The 18930-nt window shown below is 37.8% G+C and overlaps 1 protein-coding gene across 11 annotated transcripts in view; it reads left to right on the top strand.

The window, feature by feature from the left end:
- PDE4D (phosphodiesterase 4D) overlaps positions 1–18202 on the top strand; it is a 773254-nt gene extending 755052 nt beyond the window's left edge. For all 11 annotated transcript variants that reach the window (XM_073343989.2, XM_073343991.1, XM_073343992.1 and 8 more), the window contains 8 exons: positions 4643–4815; positions 5318–5416; positions 5507–5671; positions 7386–7485; positions 11451–11605; positions 11999–12121; positions 12668–12850; positions 13543–18202. In XM_073343989.2, the coding sequence (XP_073200090.1) occupies positions 4643–4815; positions 5318–5416; positions 5507–5671; positions 7386–7485; positions 11451–11605; positions 11999–12121; positions 12668–12850; positions 13543–13956 (1412 nt within the window). In that variant the 3' untranslated portion in view covers positions 13957–18202. The remainder of the gene's footprint in view (positions 1–4642; positions 4816–5317; positions 5417–5506; positions 5672–7385; positions 7486–11450; positions 11606–11998; positions 12122–12667; positions 12851–13542) is intronic.
- The last annotated feature ends 728 nt before the right edge of the window (positions 18203–18930 follow it).

The following is an 18930-nucleotide window of genomic DNA, read 5'->3' as shown; positions in this document are numbered from 1 at the left end:
TGGGGAGGGCTTGGTAACCCTGACACTGTATTAGCAGGTATGAAGATAATAATTGAACAGTCCTCTCAAGTCCCACCTGTGTGATTTTGTAAAGAAAAAAGATTTTTTTGCTATTTTTAAATAAATAAAAACAATATTCTATATTTGTGTATATTGAAGATAGACATAGAATATGCTAATTTAAACATGTCTTGAAGACACGCATACACTTAGACTGATTAAGATTGTGAATATAGGTAGGGACACATGGGTATGTCTAGATTAGGATTAAAGGGCATTAAAATATATGTTAAAATATAGCATGAATGTGTGTGTTTAAACAAATTTTATCCAAGTCTACAATACCCTAAATGAATTGGTTAAAGTGGTGTCCATTTTATTTATTCACTGTTTCAGTAGAATGCCCAGATTCACCTACACAGTAAAGTTTGCCTGCCTGTGTGAGAAGTGAAACTCTATTGTACAGTTTCAGGAATATTTAGAAACTCAGGATAAGGCTGCCTGAGGAGATGACCCACTTAGAAGGTGCCTCTCACATCCTCTGACTGAAAAGTCTGAGCTATCAGCATCTTTGCATGTTTTCACTTGAAAAATTAAGACTCATTTTCACAGGAATAAGAAAATGCAGCTGTCAGCCTTTCACATGTGACCTGCATCTTTCAAGCAGAATAAACTCTGGAGAGACAAACACTTAGAATCTACTGAGAATGAATATTGTCTTTCTGTGGCTGGCATGCAAATAAAAAACAATATATTAATAAATAAAGGAAATGCAAATGTAAGAGGTTGCAACACGGTTACCTCAGTTACAGAACTCTCCTTAAGTATAGTATAATTAGAACATGCATATAAATATATAGATTCAGAACAACGATGTGTGGAAGGAAAATGTTCTTACAGAAAATGTAAATGAATTTATGTCTTGTTAACCAAATTCTGCATTTTTCCCCATCTGCTGAGCATTTAAAGACCTACTAACATTTGAAAGCTAGGAACCTTTAGTGAGAAAAATAGGGTTTTCCTGTTTTGCTTTGAAATATAGGCACTTCACTCCTAATCAGCGACACATGCCTTGAATGCAATTATTAATAATTACAACATATATATATATATTTTTCTCTTGGTAGAGAATCAAGGTTCCTACAGAGTATATTCATACATAAACAGTGTAATTAACCAGTGCTCTTCTAGTCAGATAATGTAATAGAACCTAGCAACCAGTATAAAATAATTTGCTGTAAAAACCATATCAATATGGTAAATTATCTTATTTTAAACATACAAAAGGTGTTCAGCACTCATAGCATTAGCTGCCCATATTTAACAAAACATGAGGAAATCCCATGGAATTCCATGGCAGATCTCAAATCTTTCAGACAGAGACACTTCCTTTCACTTGAGCTAATCTGACAACTCAGTTTATAATCCTCCCCGTTGATGGATCTAAACTTTGTGCATATGACCAAAACCATAAACATCAAGGTATGCACACGAGTCACTGCTCTTCAGCTGTTGTCTCTTTGCACCGGTCAAGAACTCTCCTCCTCCCCTGCTTTTCTAATTGGTCAGAGAGTGGGGTGGGAAGAGGGAATTATGCTTCAGGCTAAAAACTTGGTGACATTTTTACATTCTCATCTTTGCTGTGATCTGTTCAGAATTCTCTGCATTTTCCAGTAGTTGCAAACTCCTGAAAAGTAGACAATAAAAACTGAAGAAGCAAACACAGTAATCCAGAATGCCACTGCATTGCCTGGGCAGTTTCAGTGTCTCCATTAAAGGTGACCAGGGCAGGAGGGGAAAAGATGTTTGTACTTTTTTTTTTTTTTTGTAAGATATATATGTAAACATATAGAAGGTCAAAAGGTTGGTTGGCTTGTTTAGAAGTGTATTTTTAATGATTTTCCCTGATTATTTTTAGAAGTATCAGTATTGTATTGTTAGAAGTATTGTTAGAAGTATCAGTCCTTGATTTTCCTTGAATGATTGGAGAACACATAGTGGTATTACATCACAAAAGATAAGCTTGAGAAATTGAGAAGGAGACTTTTTTTTATCAAACTTTTAAAAACTCTTTGCTTAGTTGTTTTTTGTTCGTTTGGTTTTGGTTTTTGAGCGGGTTATTTGTTTTGTTTAAAAATTAGGAGAAAAGCCCTCTATTGCAATAGATTTCACATGCACACACCCTGTCTCTTCAGCTGAGGGGTGAAAGGGCATATTCTTCAGTTCACCAATCCTCCATCAAAAACAGGAAAGATCGGGACTTGCTATCCCTCTTATTTCTAAGGTTAGAAAAAAAGAAAAATGCTTTTAAAAATATTTTTATGCCTCCTGTTATATATCATAAAGAAGCAAAAAGGGCAAAACCATTTTTTTCTCTCCATTGCAAGCCATCCCAGGTCACTTAGGCTAACTTCAGAACCTTTAACATTCAATAATATTCCATTGTTTCATAGCACAAAAAAAAGGGCTTTTTTAAATGTGGGGGAGGAAGCTCAGAGACTATTTAATTAAATTTTTACATACGGGGAAAAAATACATGTAATATTTAACTCTTCCAGACTTTGTTGCTTTCCATCTGCTTGAAACAAGATAAAAACAGTTCAGAAGAACCTGTCCCAAATGAATTGCATGCAATGAAATCCAGACTCAAAGGGTATGTCTACATTGCAATAAAAATCCCATGGTACTGAGTCTCGGAGTCAGGGTCAGCTGAGTTGGGCTCTCAGGTCTCGAGCTGCGGGGCTAACAATAGCAGTGTAGATGTTTGGGCTTGGCTGGAGCCTGGGCTGTGAGACCCACCCCCTTGCAGAGTCTCAGAACCCAGGCTCCAGATCAAGCCCAAACATCTCCACTGCAGTTTTACAGCCCCGCAGCCCACGTCCTGTGAGCCTGAGTAAGCTGACCTGGGACAGCTGCAGCCGTGCCGCAGGTCTTTTATTGCAGTGTACCCTTTGGGGCTCATTCTCATTTACATGAAGGTCAATTTTCACTAGTCTGGAAGTGTAAAGGGGGCCTTAAAGTGTATCTAAGTGTAATTTACCCTAACTTTAAACCCCCTTTACACTGCTAGAGCAACATAAAGTAGCCATCTGTAAATGAGAAGCAGGCCCTATGTTTCTGGATCTTTGAGCTTTCCTGTTGGAAGTGTTTCTGCACATTTGCAGTGTGGTCGTTGTCAGAAAAGTGACTCTGTAAAAATGGTACCTTCTTATTTAACACATCTCCTTCCTTTGCATCTTCAAGTCACATGTGCATATCTGACAAAAACAGTTTGCACTTTGGTTAACACGATAGAGCTAATTCATCGGAGAACAACAAACTACACTCGTTTGTGCTTCACAGGCCATGAGCAAACTTGCAAGTTAAGTCCTGATTACAGATATCTTTATTACTGGTAATGATGTAAGCACCAGAAAGAACAGCTTGATTTTCAGATCCCAGTTTGAACTTCCAGGTGTGGCAATTTTTTAAGAAATGAAATCTATTGCATCATAAGTTAAGTAAGTAATGTCCCAAAGTTAGAAACAGAAGACATATGATACCTCACAATGTTATTTTTTCAAAGTCACCCTTCAGAATATCACACTTCAGACAACAGACATTTCCAAAACTAAAGTGTGAACCAAAGAAAAAACAAGCAGTATTTTGACAAGGGCTTGAAAAATATTGTAATTTCCTTGGGCTGTGCATATGCGCATGAGCGATGGTAATGTTTTAGCCTGAAGCTAGTATTTAAGGGTAAAATCTATCAATACTCTTCTTGCCATAATCTGCTCAAGCTATTTGTTGTATTTATGTTATATAACTTCTAGAGCTGGTCAGAAATTTTCTGGAATAGAGTATTTTTTCTGTCAGAAAATGCCAGTTTGTTTAAATGTTGTATTCCTGCAGAAACGTTCTTTGAGAACACATTGATTATAATGAAATTCATAACAGAAACCAGGCAGATTTTGGTTGGTTCTGCCTGCTTGGTTTCCTGCCAGCTCGCCTTCCAGCCCCTTGGAGGACTGCTAGTGCTTGCAACCGCCTTTCCAGAATCCCTGGCTCTGGGGAAGCTTGCCACAAAGGCTGCCTCGGAGTGGGAGCTACCAGGACTTTCAGACTCTGGCAGTTCGGAAACCCTGGGAGCCCTGACTCCCTGCCTGCTGTTTCCAGAAGTTTGAAATGAAATTTTGGAATTCGCATTCTACAGGAAATACCTAAATTCATTTTTTCATTCTGATTCTGAACTTTTTATTATTATTATTATTTTGGAAGGTCCCATGGAATGACAATTTGAGTTTCTGGCCAGGTCTACTACTTTCTTTTTGTGGAAAGGATTACCTCCCTATACATTGTTGGGCGAGGGGGGATGATGCAGCCACAAACTACACTCAAAGTCTATTCAGAAATAATGAAACAACCTTTGGAATAGTGCAGTGCTTCATACAGTTGAACAAAGTTTCTTTGTTCAGTTGTTGTTGTTTTTAATTTCGAATAATTATTAGTCTCCACATTTAGCTTAAAAAAGACAGAATGATAATGGAAGGGTTATAGTGTACACAAAATCAATCTTAACCATTAAGATCGACAAAAAATATATAATTTTTATAAGTATGGAAAATGCCCTTCAAAGTTATTTTTTTCTCCCCTTTCTTCAAAGACAAACAACATGAAGTGGAAATCCCTTCTCCAACACAGAAAGAGAAAGAGAAAAAGAAGAGGCCTATGTCTCAGATCAGTGGAGTGAAAAAACTGATGCACAGCTCTAGTTTAACTAATTCCAGTATCCCCAAATTCGGAGTTAAAACCGAACAAGAAGATGTCCTTGCCAAGGTAAGGAAGATTTAACCTGTTCTCTACCAAGATCTTAGAAACTTACCATGCAATTTAATGAAGTTTTGAGGTTGTCAAACAGACTTTAGTGTGTTTTTCCATACTCTTTCCACAGCCTTTGATTTAAAGGGCTAATGCCAGTTTCTGATCTCACTTAGGCAAGTATAAATCAGGAACTCTGAAAAAACGAAGTGAGTGTATAGTAAACTTCTGTTCCAACAGGAGAGCAGTGGGAATTTTTTCTGCCTGAGGAGAACATAATGTAAAATAAACAAGCATTGTATGTGTATTAATAAGGTCCTTATGCATAAATCATCAGCAAAATAAAAGGCAAACTTTAATTTGAGCACTATCAGAAGGTTTAGTATATTATTTTCACAGTGGTTCAACCAGTTTGTTAGCTTGAATCTTCATGACTCTGATATTGTAGCTATTTCAAATAAAAATGATTGGAAAATTAAGTATTTGATTTAAGAGTTTCTGTTGCTTAATTTCATTCTAGGAACTAGAAGATGTGAACAAATGGGGCCTGCATGTTTTCAAAATAGCAGAACTATCTGGAAACAGACCTCTGACAGTCATCATGCATACCATTTTCCAGGTGGGCGAGATGGAAGCTGCACTAGTGCTCTTTATTCATCAATCGTTATGTTTCTTATAAACTTAATTGTTTTCCTCTTCCTTCCTCCAGGAACGGGATTTGTTAAAAACATTTAAAATTCCAGCAGACACTTTAATAACTTACTTGATGACCCTAGAAGACCATTACCATGCAGATGTGGCATATCACAACAACATACATGCTGCAGATGTCGTTCAGTCTACTCACGTACTGCTATCAACCCCAGCTTTGGAGGTAAATCCACACATCCATGGAAGAGGGGAGAGAGAAACATATATGCATGCGAAATATCAAAAACTCTTCTAAGCTAAATGTAAATTATCCTAGGGTCTGTAAGATATATATATATAGTTTCATGAGACTTTCTCTTCTAAAGGAATTTAGTGAGGACCCAAGTTTATTTACTTGGCTAGTGCTAAATCAACCACATTCTTTTGGTAACCTGTTTTCACCATCTGCTTTTAACTACAGGTCATGTCCTGTCATTTCCCATGTGGCGTTTTCATTGAAACCAATGGGAATTATACAGGAAACATGATGACAGGATGTGGTTCCCTAAGTAATATAGTACAGTGTTGTTTTTTTCACTGATACATTTTCTGTGCAGAACGTTACATTTATATTTTTCTGCTTCTCTGAACTGAATTTCTCTAACATTTACTTCAATGTAACATTCAATACTCAGGAAGTGTTAAACCCATATTAGATCCTTAATGGGTTGTCTTACTTTGTTAAAAAAAACCTTGAAATCCAGAGTTTTTAAAAATGAATCCTCTTTATATGAGCTGTTTAAAAGAGAGCTTAAGTCTCTGAGGGGAGAGGAAGCTAGAGAAACATTGGAATCTCTCTCCTCTTTTATTATAAAACTGTGATTAAGCTTAACTTACATCTTACTTTGAAACTCAAAAGGATTTGACCTTGACCAGGTTTCCATTTTTGCCGTCTGGCTCACAGAGATTCCAATACTGGAAGGTGCTGAATGCCTCCTCCCTCCCTCCCTCGCCTTCTCCTTGAAGTGAATGAATTGGGAGAGCTCTAGGGATATCTGGGAGGTCTCTTTGCTCCTAAAAGAAGCAGTCCTCTTGTAGAAGATTTCCCTCATGGCAGGGAGGAGGTTCAGCTTCTTTTCATAAATGGAGCTGCATTACCACTCGCTTCAGTGGGCAGCCACATTGATTGTCAGTAGCGTTACTTAATCTGTCCCGTCAGTTATCCTTCAGAGTCTTGTTTTCCAGCACAGTGCTTGAGCTAGTAAAATACTCATATCCCCCTGCATGCTGTTGTTGATGGGTTTATTTTCATAATGGCTTCTAAAAGGAGAATCAGTTCATTGTAGAATGTATACCTTGCAGTTTACAGTTATAATAAATCATATCCATTCTCTCTTAATATCATTTAGGAAGCATGTTCCTTTTTAACGTAACCAGTACATATTATATGTTGATAATGTAATATAAGCATGCTTAATGCAACATAAATATACTACTTGGGGTAACACCGTAGTGTATAATGATTAGTTAGGCCAAAATTTTCAGACTTGTGTAGGTGGTAAGATTTAGGCACCTCTCTATATTTAGTGATCTAAATACAAATGACCTTATTTATGGAGAGATGCTGAAAAACCCACGATTTTTCATTCCATTGAATTCAGTGGTACTTTCAGTGCTCAGGACCTCTAAAACACAGACACTTTTATGCAAGTGCATGTCGATACCCAAATATGAAATGTCTTGTATATGTAATGGACTATTTTCCAAAACTTTGTGAGGATCATATTTAAATAACATTTTGAAGTTCCTGTTATATTTAAACTGTGTTGAAAGATGTTTTTGTTTTGTTTTATTTTTTTGAAATATGAATTTTGAAGGAGAAAAAATCAATGCACTGTCCTTTTACTGAAAAGGCAGTTTCCTTGTTCAGTAATTGTTGTTTCTGTTGTATGGTTCAGGCAGTGTTCACGGATCTGGAGATTCTTGCAGCAATTTTTGCCAGTGCAATACATGATGTTGACCACCCTGGGGTTTCAAACCAATTTCTTATCAACACAAGTAAGTGTGGGTTGGTTTGTTTGTTTGTTTTTAATACTTACAGTTTCTACAGTTGGTATCCTGTAAGATATGTGCATAGAAAATGAGAAGCACAAGCTTTTCTGCTTCATACCCTTCTCTTAGAATATACACAAGTGTTTGTATTTTAATCTGACAGTCATTTTGCAAGGAATTTAACCCTAATCTGCCCATTGCACTAAATACTCAAAGGGGGCAGGAGTTACTAGGTGGATGAACTCTAGCACTGTCACCCACTAGGGGCAGAATGGTTCTTCTCCTGAAATAAAGTGGAAGTTTTGTAAGGTTTCCATTCAGTAAGGAAAAAAATGGGTAAAAACAGAATAGAAGATTAATGGAAAAAAGAAAGAAAACAATTAATATGAGTAGGGTCAGCCCTAGGTTTGTGGGGCTCTTTGCAAAATAGCATGTGCCGTGCCCATTCCTTTCTGTACATACCTGTGATAATTTCCTAGCTGCTGCGTCCTTATGGCATACATGGCTGCCTCCTGCCTGCAAAGTCTCTTAGGCTGTGGTAAAACCTCTCCTCTCCCTATTTCTGATGCTCCACAGCCTGTAGTGATAGCCCCTATATGAACAAAGAAGCATGGAGACGTGGAACAGCCTAACACCACCTCTGAATGTGAAGTCCAGTGTACCAGTGACATGTTCTGCACTGCTCTGGTCTGTGCTGCAGCATCACGAGTTTTCTACCAAATATGAGCATGACTTTTATTTTTTTAAGGGCTAGATTGTGATACCTCTATTGAATAGAACCTAACTCCATGTGTAACCCCATTGATTTGAATGGGACTATTTGTGGAGTAAGATATTATACAACATGCATAAGGTAGCACAGTCTGGATCAATGTTAAGTTACTTTATACACTATTATTGCTTTTGCCATCCCAACTGAATTTCCTTTTACAGTAGCTCACCAGAAATATCAAGGTTGAAATTATATTGAGGGTCTGAGAAAGCAAGGGGGAAAAATCAAGAAAATGGAATCATGACTGTGGGTGCATCTTTAACCCATCTACATACATGTTAGTAGATACTGTAGGTAATTTCTGCATTGATGCACTCTGTTGCACTAGTGCTACAATGCCATGACCCAGCAGTCTGAGGGAGAGTGATCCAGCTTTGACTTTTTTGCTGTTATAGGTTCAAATAAGACCCTGAACATTATTTGAATTTATTTTTATGTGCTTTAATGGCCTACGGGCTACCCTACAGTGAAATGCAAATTGGTGACTCATCCACAAGGAGGAGGATTGGGGATGTCACAGAAGTTTCAAAGCTATATTGTGGCAAGTGCACTTCAACAGCTCAACATAGGAACAGACTGAACCAGGTTTAGTGCACAAAATAGCACTTAATATGCCAAGATGTAAATAAACCATTTCCTGGGTACACTTCATGATAACATAATATTTTGAGGGAATGGAACTGCTATAGAATGAGAAGCATTAGTTTTAATTTAAGTAAAAGCATTTGAATCTGGGAATTATTTTTATTCGTTTCTGGGGAGATTGCTGAATTTTTGTGAGATTACCATTGGGTGACTGGCCAACTCAAGGGACTAGTAGTGGTATATAAAGCTCTTCACTTCTGGATAAACAGTTCAAATCCAGCCCAACTATTCATATAGTTATTCAGTGACTTATAAGAAATGAGGCAATCACTTTAGCCCAGTTACTGCTGGAGAAGCTTTCACATTACATTTGGCACTAACTGGCACTCTTGTTGGCAGGCTAAAGAGAGGCCAAGGATTTCAGGGCAATGGAGACTGCACAACACTGTCTCCCCCCCAGGATAGTGTTCCCTGCCAGTTAGGTTGGAGGTGCATTGCCATGGCACCGTATAGAAGTCTGTACTGTCACTACATGTGTTTTATTCACTCTGTGGATAAACAGAGAATGCCAGTCTCCAGAAAGGCTCTCACTAGAGCTCTTTTCACAAGTATTAAATTCAGTGGGGACTCAAACTTTAAAAGGGTTAGAGAAAAACAGTAGAAAATGCATCACCATCCCCGGGGACAAAGACACTCCCCCAAACAGAAGACAGTTCATCTAAGAGTATATATACTGATTTATGGGACCCAAGAGGTCTCCCACTGACCAGGAGGGATGTGGCTAGGGCACTGAGAGGAGACACAGACTCTCTGCACCCCATGGCCAGCCTCTTTGGCAAAGGTCCCTTGGACCTGTGGGAATTAAGGTGCTCCCCCTCAATCATAACCCCTGAGGGAGAGCAACTATATAAAGCCATACAGTTTTCTTCAGTCTTTTCTCACAAACATACCAGGAGCTGCTAACAAGATTGTTATATTGAATAACATGTGGGTACTTTTCCTTCTTCCACAGCAATTACAAATATTAACAAAATCAAACCACCCATAGGGCCAGCCTTTCTGAGTAACAGTAGTGTTGAGCACTCCTTTCGGCCTTGGCCTCCAGAAAGGCTGTTTTTCCTACAATTTTCCACTTTCCTTCTTGGAAAAATAGCAAATAAACATGCTTACAGAATTTTCTGTGAAAGATGAAAGGGCTGTTGGTTGACAAACAAGGTCTTTTTCTTCTCTGCTATTATGGCTTTTCTGCCTTCAAGGCAAAGAAAGGTAGAGGAAGGATTTCCTGAATCACAAGATTCACGTGTTCGGTACAGCAGAGTGAGACAGCAGGAGAATACGTAATGAGGCTCCTGAAATCTGAACACAAGAGCCTTCATGTGCAACCCCAGTGAGCTGAAGGAATTTTAGACTACCGTGTCTATAAAAGAAGATAACGAGGACAAAGAGTAGAATAGACTGATGCACAGCTAGATTTAGGATACAGAAACTAATAAACAGAAATTAATGTCAATAAATGACAAGTGTGATTGCATACAAAGTATTCTTTTTCAATAATGCAATCGTTTTAGGCCATATACTCAAAGGCATGTAAACTGGTTGTGTGTATAAAATCTAGCTGTGTTCCTGCGTAAATGGAATAAAATATGCTCTTCATTTTCAAAGTAGGCTGGTTAGTCGGCCTAAGTAGATGCATGCAGACTTTTGCATATATCTAAGTACAAGTTGTTCCAGGATGTTGCTAAGAGGGTACATGAGCCCCTTTATTTTCACTGCAATATAGACTGCATTAAGAATACTCACATTTGAAAAGACAACATTCTGTCACTATTAGTGCGTTGCATGCAATTCAGTCATTGGGCCAGGTCACTGCTTAGGGCTTTCAAGCCATATGGCTCTCCAATAGAATATTGAGAAACACTACTGGTATTATCCTGTCACCCTCCTCCCAAAACATGCTGTTTTCATATACTAATGCCCCGTTTACTCCTCAGAGTGCCTGAGATTGTTGAAGTGCATAAATGGAAAATCAAGCTGTTTGCTACATGCCTAAACCAGGGCAAATCCTTAGCTTTGTTTTCCTGGCTCTGAGTTGTAGGCCGATGCAATTTAACTTAAATAATATTGTGCTATAAGGTGTGTGTGCCATATTTTCCATCTGATTTGGTGCACATGTGGGAGGGGTTCTGAAAGTACTGATCTGATTCTTTATGCTTGTTCCCCATACTCCTTTGCCTCAGTTTGTTAGGGTTTTCTGGGGTTTTAGGTTTACTTCATCAGTTCCTATAGTCTCTGAGTTACTTGGTTTACACAGGAAACAATACTCGTTTCCTGTGTAAGCCAATACAGATAGTTAAAAGATAGAAGGAACAAAAGTGTATCTCTAAATCCTGTTACAAACATTATGAACTCACTTTTCTATGTTACCATCTCCTTAGATTCCAAATGGTAAATCTAGGAAGGGGTTAGTTTGACCTGCAGCGATGAAGAGAAGGACTGTTCTAAATATTAGAGGAATATGTCCCAAGGAAGCTGTCTTGGGAATCTGAAAAATCAAAAAATAACCTGGGGGGAAACACAAGCTTTGTTAACATTCTGCCTCATGACTGTCTTGCAGACTCTGAACTTGCCTTGATGTACAATGACTCATCGGTATTGGAGAACCATCATTTAGCTGTGGGTTTCAAGTTGCTACAGGAAGAGAATTGTGACATTTTCCAGAATCTGACCAAAAAACAAAGACAATCACTGAGGAAAATGGTTATTGACATTGTGAGTTTCAGCTTGAATTTCCCACTTCTAATTCATTCAGATTGAATTAACAAAACAAACCTTAGGTAGTTTTCTGGTACATTAGATACACTCAGGCACAAAATGCAGGCAATGCAGTGAAAATTGCATTATGTATAAAGCATGTATGTTGGAGTTCTTTTGAATTAAAACTAAAGGCTGGCACAACCAATAGCCTTTACGGCACGGTGAACCCTAGTTAGGAAAAAAATGTATATGGTCATATGTGTAGATCATGGTTTCCCCCATACCTTCCGCCAAAAAAACAACAACATAAACCTGTATCTCTCTGTGATTTGGGGGCTGTCATATTCAAATATTGAAAAAAACTCATTCAATTATTTTAGTTACTAATACTTTGACTTCACCTTCAAGGTACTTGCAACAGACATGTCTAAACATATGAATCTGTTGGCTGATTTGAAAACTATGGTTGAAACCAAGAAAGTGACTAGTTCTGGAGTTCTACTTCTTGATAATTATTCAGACAGAATTCAGGTAAGATCATCCATGCTGAAAAATAGTCACTAGCCTACATTTACTAGGTTTGTCTCCCCAGTCCTACGTGGGTGTTCGTCTCATTTAATTCTGTCCCCATTCTCACCTCATTACGCTCTCCCTGTCCTTTCAAATGTGTCCATTAGCCACAAGTGCCATATTTGACTTCAGTATCACATTCTGTTGGGCATTGACCAGTTCTTTGGTTGAGCTTTGAGGAAGGAAAATACTTTTTCTGGGTTTAATTTGCTATGACCTAACTTCTAAGCATCTTTGAACCTGAGCAGTCTTGCACTTAAACATTTTCTACCTCTTAATATAGACAGAAGCTGTAGAAGTGAGATAATTTTTGGCTATTAATGCAAGTGTGAAAAACACACATAGGCACATCCAGCTTTTGCTGTACAGAATAAATGCTGTGCTACCTGTATTTTCAAGATTCTGTTTCACAGCCACCAAATGTGTAAATGGAATAAAGAGCCTTTCGTCTCTAGTGTTAATAATGCAGGAGGTGCTCAGTAGATAATATATGTTTGTCCATTTTAGGTTTTACAGAATATGGTGCACTGTGCAGATCTAAGCAATCCAACCAAGCCACTCCAGCTCTACCGCCAGTGGACCGACAGAATAATGGAAGAGTTCTTTCGTCAAGGAGACCGGGAAAGAGAGAGGGGCATGGAGATAAGTCCCATGTGTGATAAGCACAATGCATCTGTAGAGAAATCACAGGTAATCTATTTGAATAATTAATGAGATAACATGCCAATACATTCTAATAGATAAACTTGGATCTTAGCCACTTGATTTGTTTTATTTGCATGGGTTTCTGGATGTATGTTGTTGGATTTTTTTCCCCTTTTAATTAATACAGCTTTTAAGAGGAGTTGAGATTTCCTACCATTAAAAATAGCTGTGTTTGGGCCAAAGAGCTCCATTATGGCATTGTTCTGTCACGTAGGATGTGCTATAAGGAGGAATACATTACATCTTTTCATTAAGCTTCCCTTTAATAGCACAATCATATGTAAAATAGCAGTTCAGCTCAAGAGATAAGAATGAGTTGTTGGGAATTAGGTTTAAAAATAAACCCTTTCCAATATCCATCTCCCATTAATACGAGATAAAAAGCTAAGGACTCAGCCTTGAGCACTGCAATCTGTTGAGAATGCTATAAAAGCCCATTTTCCACATAGAATAACACGGCTTCTTTTCAGCCTTCTTAAAGATAGGGTATCCAGCATGCCTGTTTCTGACAATAGTGTGCTCAGACATTGTACTCGGTTCGTCTGGGAAGGAATGAACATCAGGATCCTCTGTGCTGTCATCAAGAATTTCTATTTTGTTTTATAACCTATATGTGCATTTTTTCTTGGGAATAAGGTACTCATCCTAATTTTGTATTGTGACATTACTTGGAACAGGTGGGGTTTATAGACTACATTGTTCATCCTCTTTGGGAGACCTGGGCAGATCTTGTTCACCCTGATGCCCAGGATATCTTGGACACCCTGGAGGACAATCGAGAATGGTACCAGAGCACAATCCCTCAGAGCCCTTCTCCTGCACCGGATGACCAGGAAGAGGGTCGGCAGGGCCAGACTGAAAAATTCCAGTTTGAACTAACACTGGAGGAAGATGGTGAATCAGACACTGAAAAGGACAGTGGAAGTCAAGTGGAAGAAGACACCAGCTTCAGTGACTCCAAGACTCTTTGCACCCAGGACTCAGAATCCACTGAAATTCCCCTTGACGAGCAAGTAGGCGAAGAAGTAGAAGGGGAGGAGAGCCACACAGAACCTTGCGTGCTAGAGGAAGATCATTCTCCTGACACGTAACAGTGTGAAGACTCAGTTTCTTTCTCTCTGTCTCTTTGTCTCTCTCTCTCTTTTTTTTTTTAATTAGAAAATGGTTTCCAAAGTGCACGTCACATGCCACAACCACGGTCACACCTCACTGTCACCTGCCAGGACGTTTGTTGATCAAAACTGACCTTAATTACTCAGTTTGGCACTCAGGAATATTGTAACCACAATTTCACCTCCATGGCATCAGAGAGCAAAGGGGAAAACATCCATGAACAGCATCTTAATAAGATCTCCATTTGGCAGATTTGATTAAAGAAATCAGGTCTCTAAAGTGGTTTCAGAGGAATATAGCCTACCAGCAAAAGGCTGGTGTGCATTGGGTGTTCTGTTTTGTTTTGCTTTTATTTTACAAGCAAGGCATTGAGTAACGTTCATCATCAGAGTTTTAAGAAAACAGCCAGAGAATGAACTGAGGTTCCTAATGGAAAACAAATGCACATGAATAATGGGACACAACATGAATCTGTTACCTGTAGGAAGATGAGCTGTGGAAATTGCATAATTTTCTAATTTCAAGTCTTCCTAATACATGACTGAAAAAAAAATAAAGAAAGTGTGGCCAAGTGGGTTACACTGACCTCTGCATTTTGTATTATATGTAAAACAGAGATCTTTTGTAGAGCTTACTTTTATTATTAAATGTATTGAGGTATTATATTTAAAGAAAAAAACACCTTCAGAACTTCATCTGCCACTGGTTATTTTTTCCAAAGAGTAACTTGCAAGTTTTCAGTACAAATCTGTGCAACACTGGATAATACTTCTAGTTATCTAGTTATACATTTTATTTTATTTTAGTTTTGCACGTTAGATTTTTATAGCCTTGATCTGAGCTGTAAAAATCCATTGTTTTATATACCAATGACTTCCTTGAAATATTTTTGTGTGTGTTGCAGGAAACCCTTTCGGTGGGATGGAATTCCTTTTATGTTTGTTTTTATTATAATTTTTTCAGACAAACAACAGACGTCTGCATTGTGCTTTTGTCCTCCTAGTGGAGCTGACCCTGCAGCCCCTCCCTTACTCCCACAGATGGTCGCACTGAAACCAATGGGACCACTCAAGTCAGGATTTGCAGGAGTGGGCCCAGTTTGAAAAAGTGATGAACCATCTTTATATAAACATAACACTTTTCTCTTTGCTTAATAAAATTAGTTCCTTTAGAATGTCACTCTGAGGCTGAGAACTGGCAATCACTAAACAAGAACAACCTGTTTGCTGTGGCAAAAGAGTAGAATCTTTCCTATTTTGTCTCCCTTAAAACTTATTTTGTGTCAGCAGTTTGGGCAGTAATTTCTGTTTAGCTGGAGCACATGCTCACCTCGGAAGTGTGTGTGTGTGTGTGTGTCTTTAAAAATGATTATTAGCATATTTTTCAGAACTCCTTTTCCTTGCATGAAGAGCCAGATCATAAGGGTTTGGGTTTTTTTTAAATAAACCAGTAAAGCTTGGAAAGGTTTGGATTTCCCCCCAGATTACTTCACAACTTGAAAATGTTTCTCATTCTACATCCAAGTTGCGCTGGAAGGATTCTACTTTTAAATCTGATCAGTACCTAAGCCTTCAGTAACTTGGAAGGAAAAAGAGGTTTTATAGAGTCATGCTTCTCATTATGCAGTTCTACTGATAGGTCATGTGTAGTGGGAAGGAATTTATCTCCTATGGTTGACTCTTTATTAAGACTAATTTTGATGAGTGAGATTGGGAAATAGTTGCCCAGGAAAACAAATAGATTCCTTCTGTCACAAATTCTGATCGAATGACAAGGCATAGGTGACTTTCTGACAAGATGAAATGGAAATGGCACTTATTTCCTTTGCTTGAGTTCAGTTGAACCAGTGAATTTATAGGAAATGAAGAAGGGGTTATACCAATTTCAGAGATCTAGGATACAAACCCATTTAAAAAACTTTGGGTAACGGTTTAGCTTTTAGTGCATTTTGCATTTTTCTATATCCAGGTCGTAGGTTTATCTGCCTTTAGCCCCAAAAGGGCTTTATCTGAGAAGATACCAAAGGGGGAAAGTGAATGGAGAGATTTCGCCATGCTGATAGGAGCTTTTAAGCTCATTTCTTTCCCTCACCATCTCCCCCTGAGCCCTCACTCCCATATAAATATCCTTTCAATCCCCAAGAGTGCCTGGAATCTTAATAATGAAAAAAGCAATATAAATTCCAAAAAACAATATGGACCTGAAAGGGTTTTACATCTGCACTAATTGAAAACAAATAGTCTTAAAGAAAATACCACCATATTGTGAAATATACACCCATACACATGGACAATCAAATAGTAGAAAAAGACATGATTTCTTAGAGCCAGGGATCTAATGCACTGTACAATCTTTTATTTTCTTTGCCGAAGTGTGCTTTAGCATTGCACACTGCTTTAAAAATAATACAATTTACAAGTGGCTTTACATGTTCGAAATATTTTTGCCATAAGAAAGTGCAATGAGTTGGGTACTGAATGGGAAAAAAAGAAAAACCTGCATTTGCTTATAAGAATACACTTTAGCTTGCAAGTTACTGTACTCAGTAATGCTGTGTTTGTTATTTTTAATTGGGGTTTTTTGCATTATTGTTAAAAATTATGAGCGAATACAGGTAGAACAAATTGCATTCAAAGGTTTTTAAAAAAACTTGAATGAAATGGATTTTACAGAAAGCTTTGACAATTCTTTTAAAATGCATTATTTATTTTATTTTGTGCCATGCATTTTTCTCACCAAATGACCTTACCTGTAATACAGTCTTGTTTGTCTCTGTTTACAACCATGTATTTATTGTAATGTACATACTGTAATGTTAATTGTAAATTATCAGTTCTTATTATAACATCATCCTTGACAGGTTGGTGTTGCTATATTTGGAAACTCTTGGTGAGAGAATGAATATTATGTATACATACTCCTTGTACATTTTTTCTCCTGTAATATATTCTATGTCACCTTAGAGCTTGTTTATGGAAGATTTGAGAAAAACTATAAAATACATAAAGATATATAAATAAAAAAGCTGCAGGTCTTTGGTCCCAGGGCTGTGCCTTAACTTTGAACAATATTTTCTTCTGTTTTGCTGCATTTGAAAGAAAGGTAGTTGTGGAGCTAGGGCTGGGCATTCCTACAATATTTTTAGTAGTTAATTGGTTGGGTCACTGGTACAAGCTAGTATGTACAATACTACAACCTGTTTTCATTCATGGCCCCATTTGAAAGTCAAGCTTTTCCATACCTACAGAACTGTAATTGCATTGTCTACCTGATTGTTTTCTTTCCACTTTTGAAGACTATAATCAGGGATTACTTCAGCCATTACCTGTTCCCTTTTTGAAATTAACACAATCATTTGAAACAGTACTGCACAGCTGTGCTGTACACTTGGGACAGTTGTAATAACTCATTTGGCTCTTAGGCACATAGGAAAATGAATTAATCAGAATTCATATGCGTTATTATTTTGACAACTGTCCTTCATGTTCCTTCCTTACTTAGATGTACAGGAAGTACAGTATATCACTGTATAACCATAATCCATAGAGTAGGGTAAAAGACAACTTGAAATCTTGGAATGCTTTCCAACATTAATATTAGTGTTACAAGCCGCCAAAGCTTTCCTCTTTTGTAGATGTACCTAAGGCTTTTGTACACATGTGCATAGTGTGGATGTAAAGGATGACTGTAACCCTTTAAATAACACTACTATTAGTTTTGCAGAATTGGACCCTTGCCACTTAAACACCACAATTGCTGTAGGCCAGTTAGGATTCCTGATAGCAATTAAGTTGCTAGTGTAAGATAGATACCTCTTTTCCATTCCATTGATGCCCAGCCCTTGTAACATGTGACTGTTCAGTGAAAGGAGAGATTCTTTTTCAAGGAAAAACAGAGCCTCCTTTTTGACACAAACTGTAGATTTTAGCAGCCCTGGCCCAAAGGAATTTGATTGCTTTTGTTTTAAACAGTATAAAAGGGACACTATAATAACAGAAATCCTGAACAATTTTTGTTATTGTTTTAATTTGTTTTTTCCTTTGGGTATGTCTTTAGACTGGCAACTTGTGTGAACATTGCAAATGATTAGTCTTTCAATGGTTTCTTAGCCTCTCTTACAGCCTATGGAGTAGTACTGTACATCAATACCTTCATATGAAATTTTTATATGCAATGGAAATAAAAGCATGGGTTGATTCTGCCTAGCTCCTGTATTGGACTTTCTTTTGCAAATAAAGTTTATTTTACACAGTAAGTGCCATCAGTAACAACACATTTTAAGATACAAATGAATGCAATAAGAATGAGATTAGTACATTTCCAGGACCATATTATATACCGAATAACAAGAAGTAAATGGGGGGGGTCAATTAAACAAAGAGGTTATCCCATCAAAGACAACATTCCATAAAGGGTCTAATCCAGTAAGGTGCTAATCACTTTAAAAGATAGGGTTTGTTCTTGATTCCGTTGAAATTGCCACTGACTTCAGTGGAAGTAGGAACGGCTCCAGAGAAAGAAAGGGCTCATCTTAAAAAGACCTGAGAACACTCTTGAGTTCCCTTAGTGGAGCAATAACAGAAAGGAAGAGGAGTTCCTCTAGTTAAATATTCACCAGACAACTCCTCATCTAAATGGATGATATCACAATGGTTGTTAAAGTACTGATCAAAAACCGAGGCTTACTTCACTAAGGAAGAAATTCATAGATTTCAAGGTTAGACGGGACCACTGTGATCAGCCAGTCTGACCACCTGAATAACCCAGGCCATGGAGCTTCCCAGAAATAATTTCTAGTGCATAGCATGTAGGAAAAAAATCCAATCTTCATTTAAAACTTGCCAGTAATGTAGAATCCATCACAACCCTTGGTAAATTGTTCCAATGGTCAATTACCCTTACTGTTAAAAAATGGATGCTTTACTGAATTTGTCTAGCTTCAGTGTCCAGCC

Source organism: Lepidochelys kempii, chromosome 5, assembly GCF_965140285.1.
Source record: "Lepidochelys kempii isolate rLepKem1 chromosome 5, rLepKem1.hap1, whole genome shotgun sequence".
NCBI lineage: Eukaryota > Metazoa > Chordata > Testudines > Cheloniidae > Lepidochelys > Lepidochelys kempii.
The sequence above is the reverse complement of the archived record's forward strand: the minus strand, read 5'-3'. Positions and strand labels throughout refer to the sequence as shown.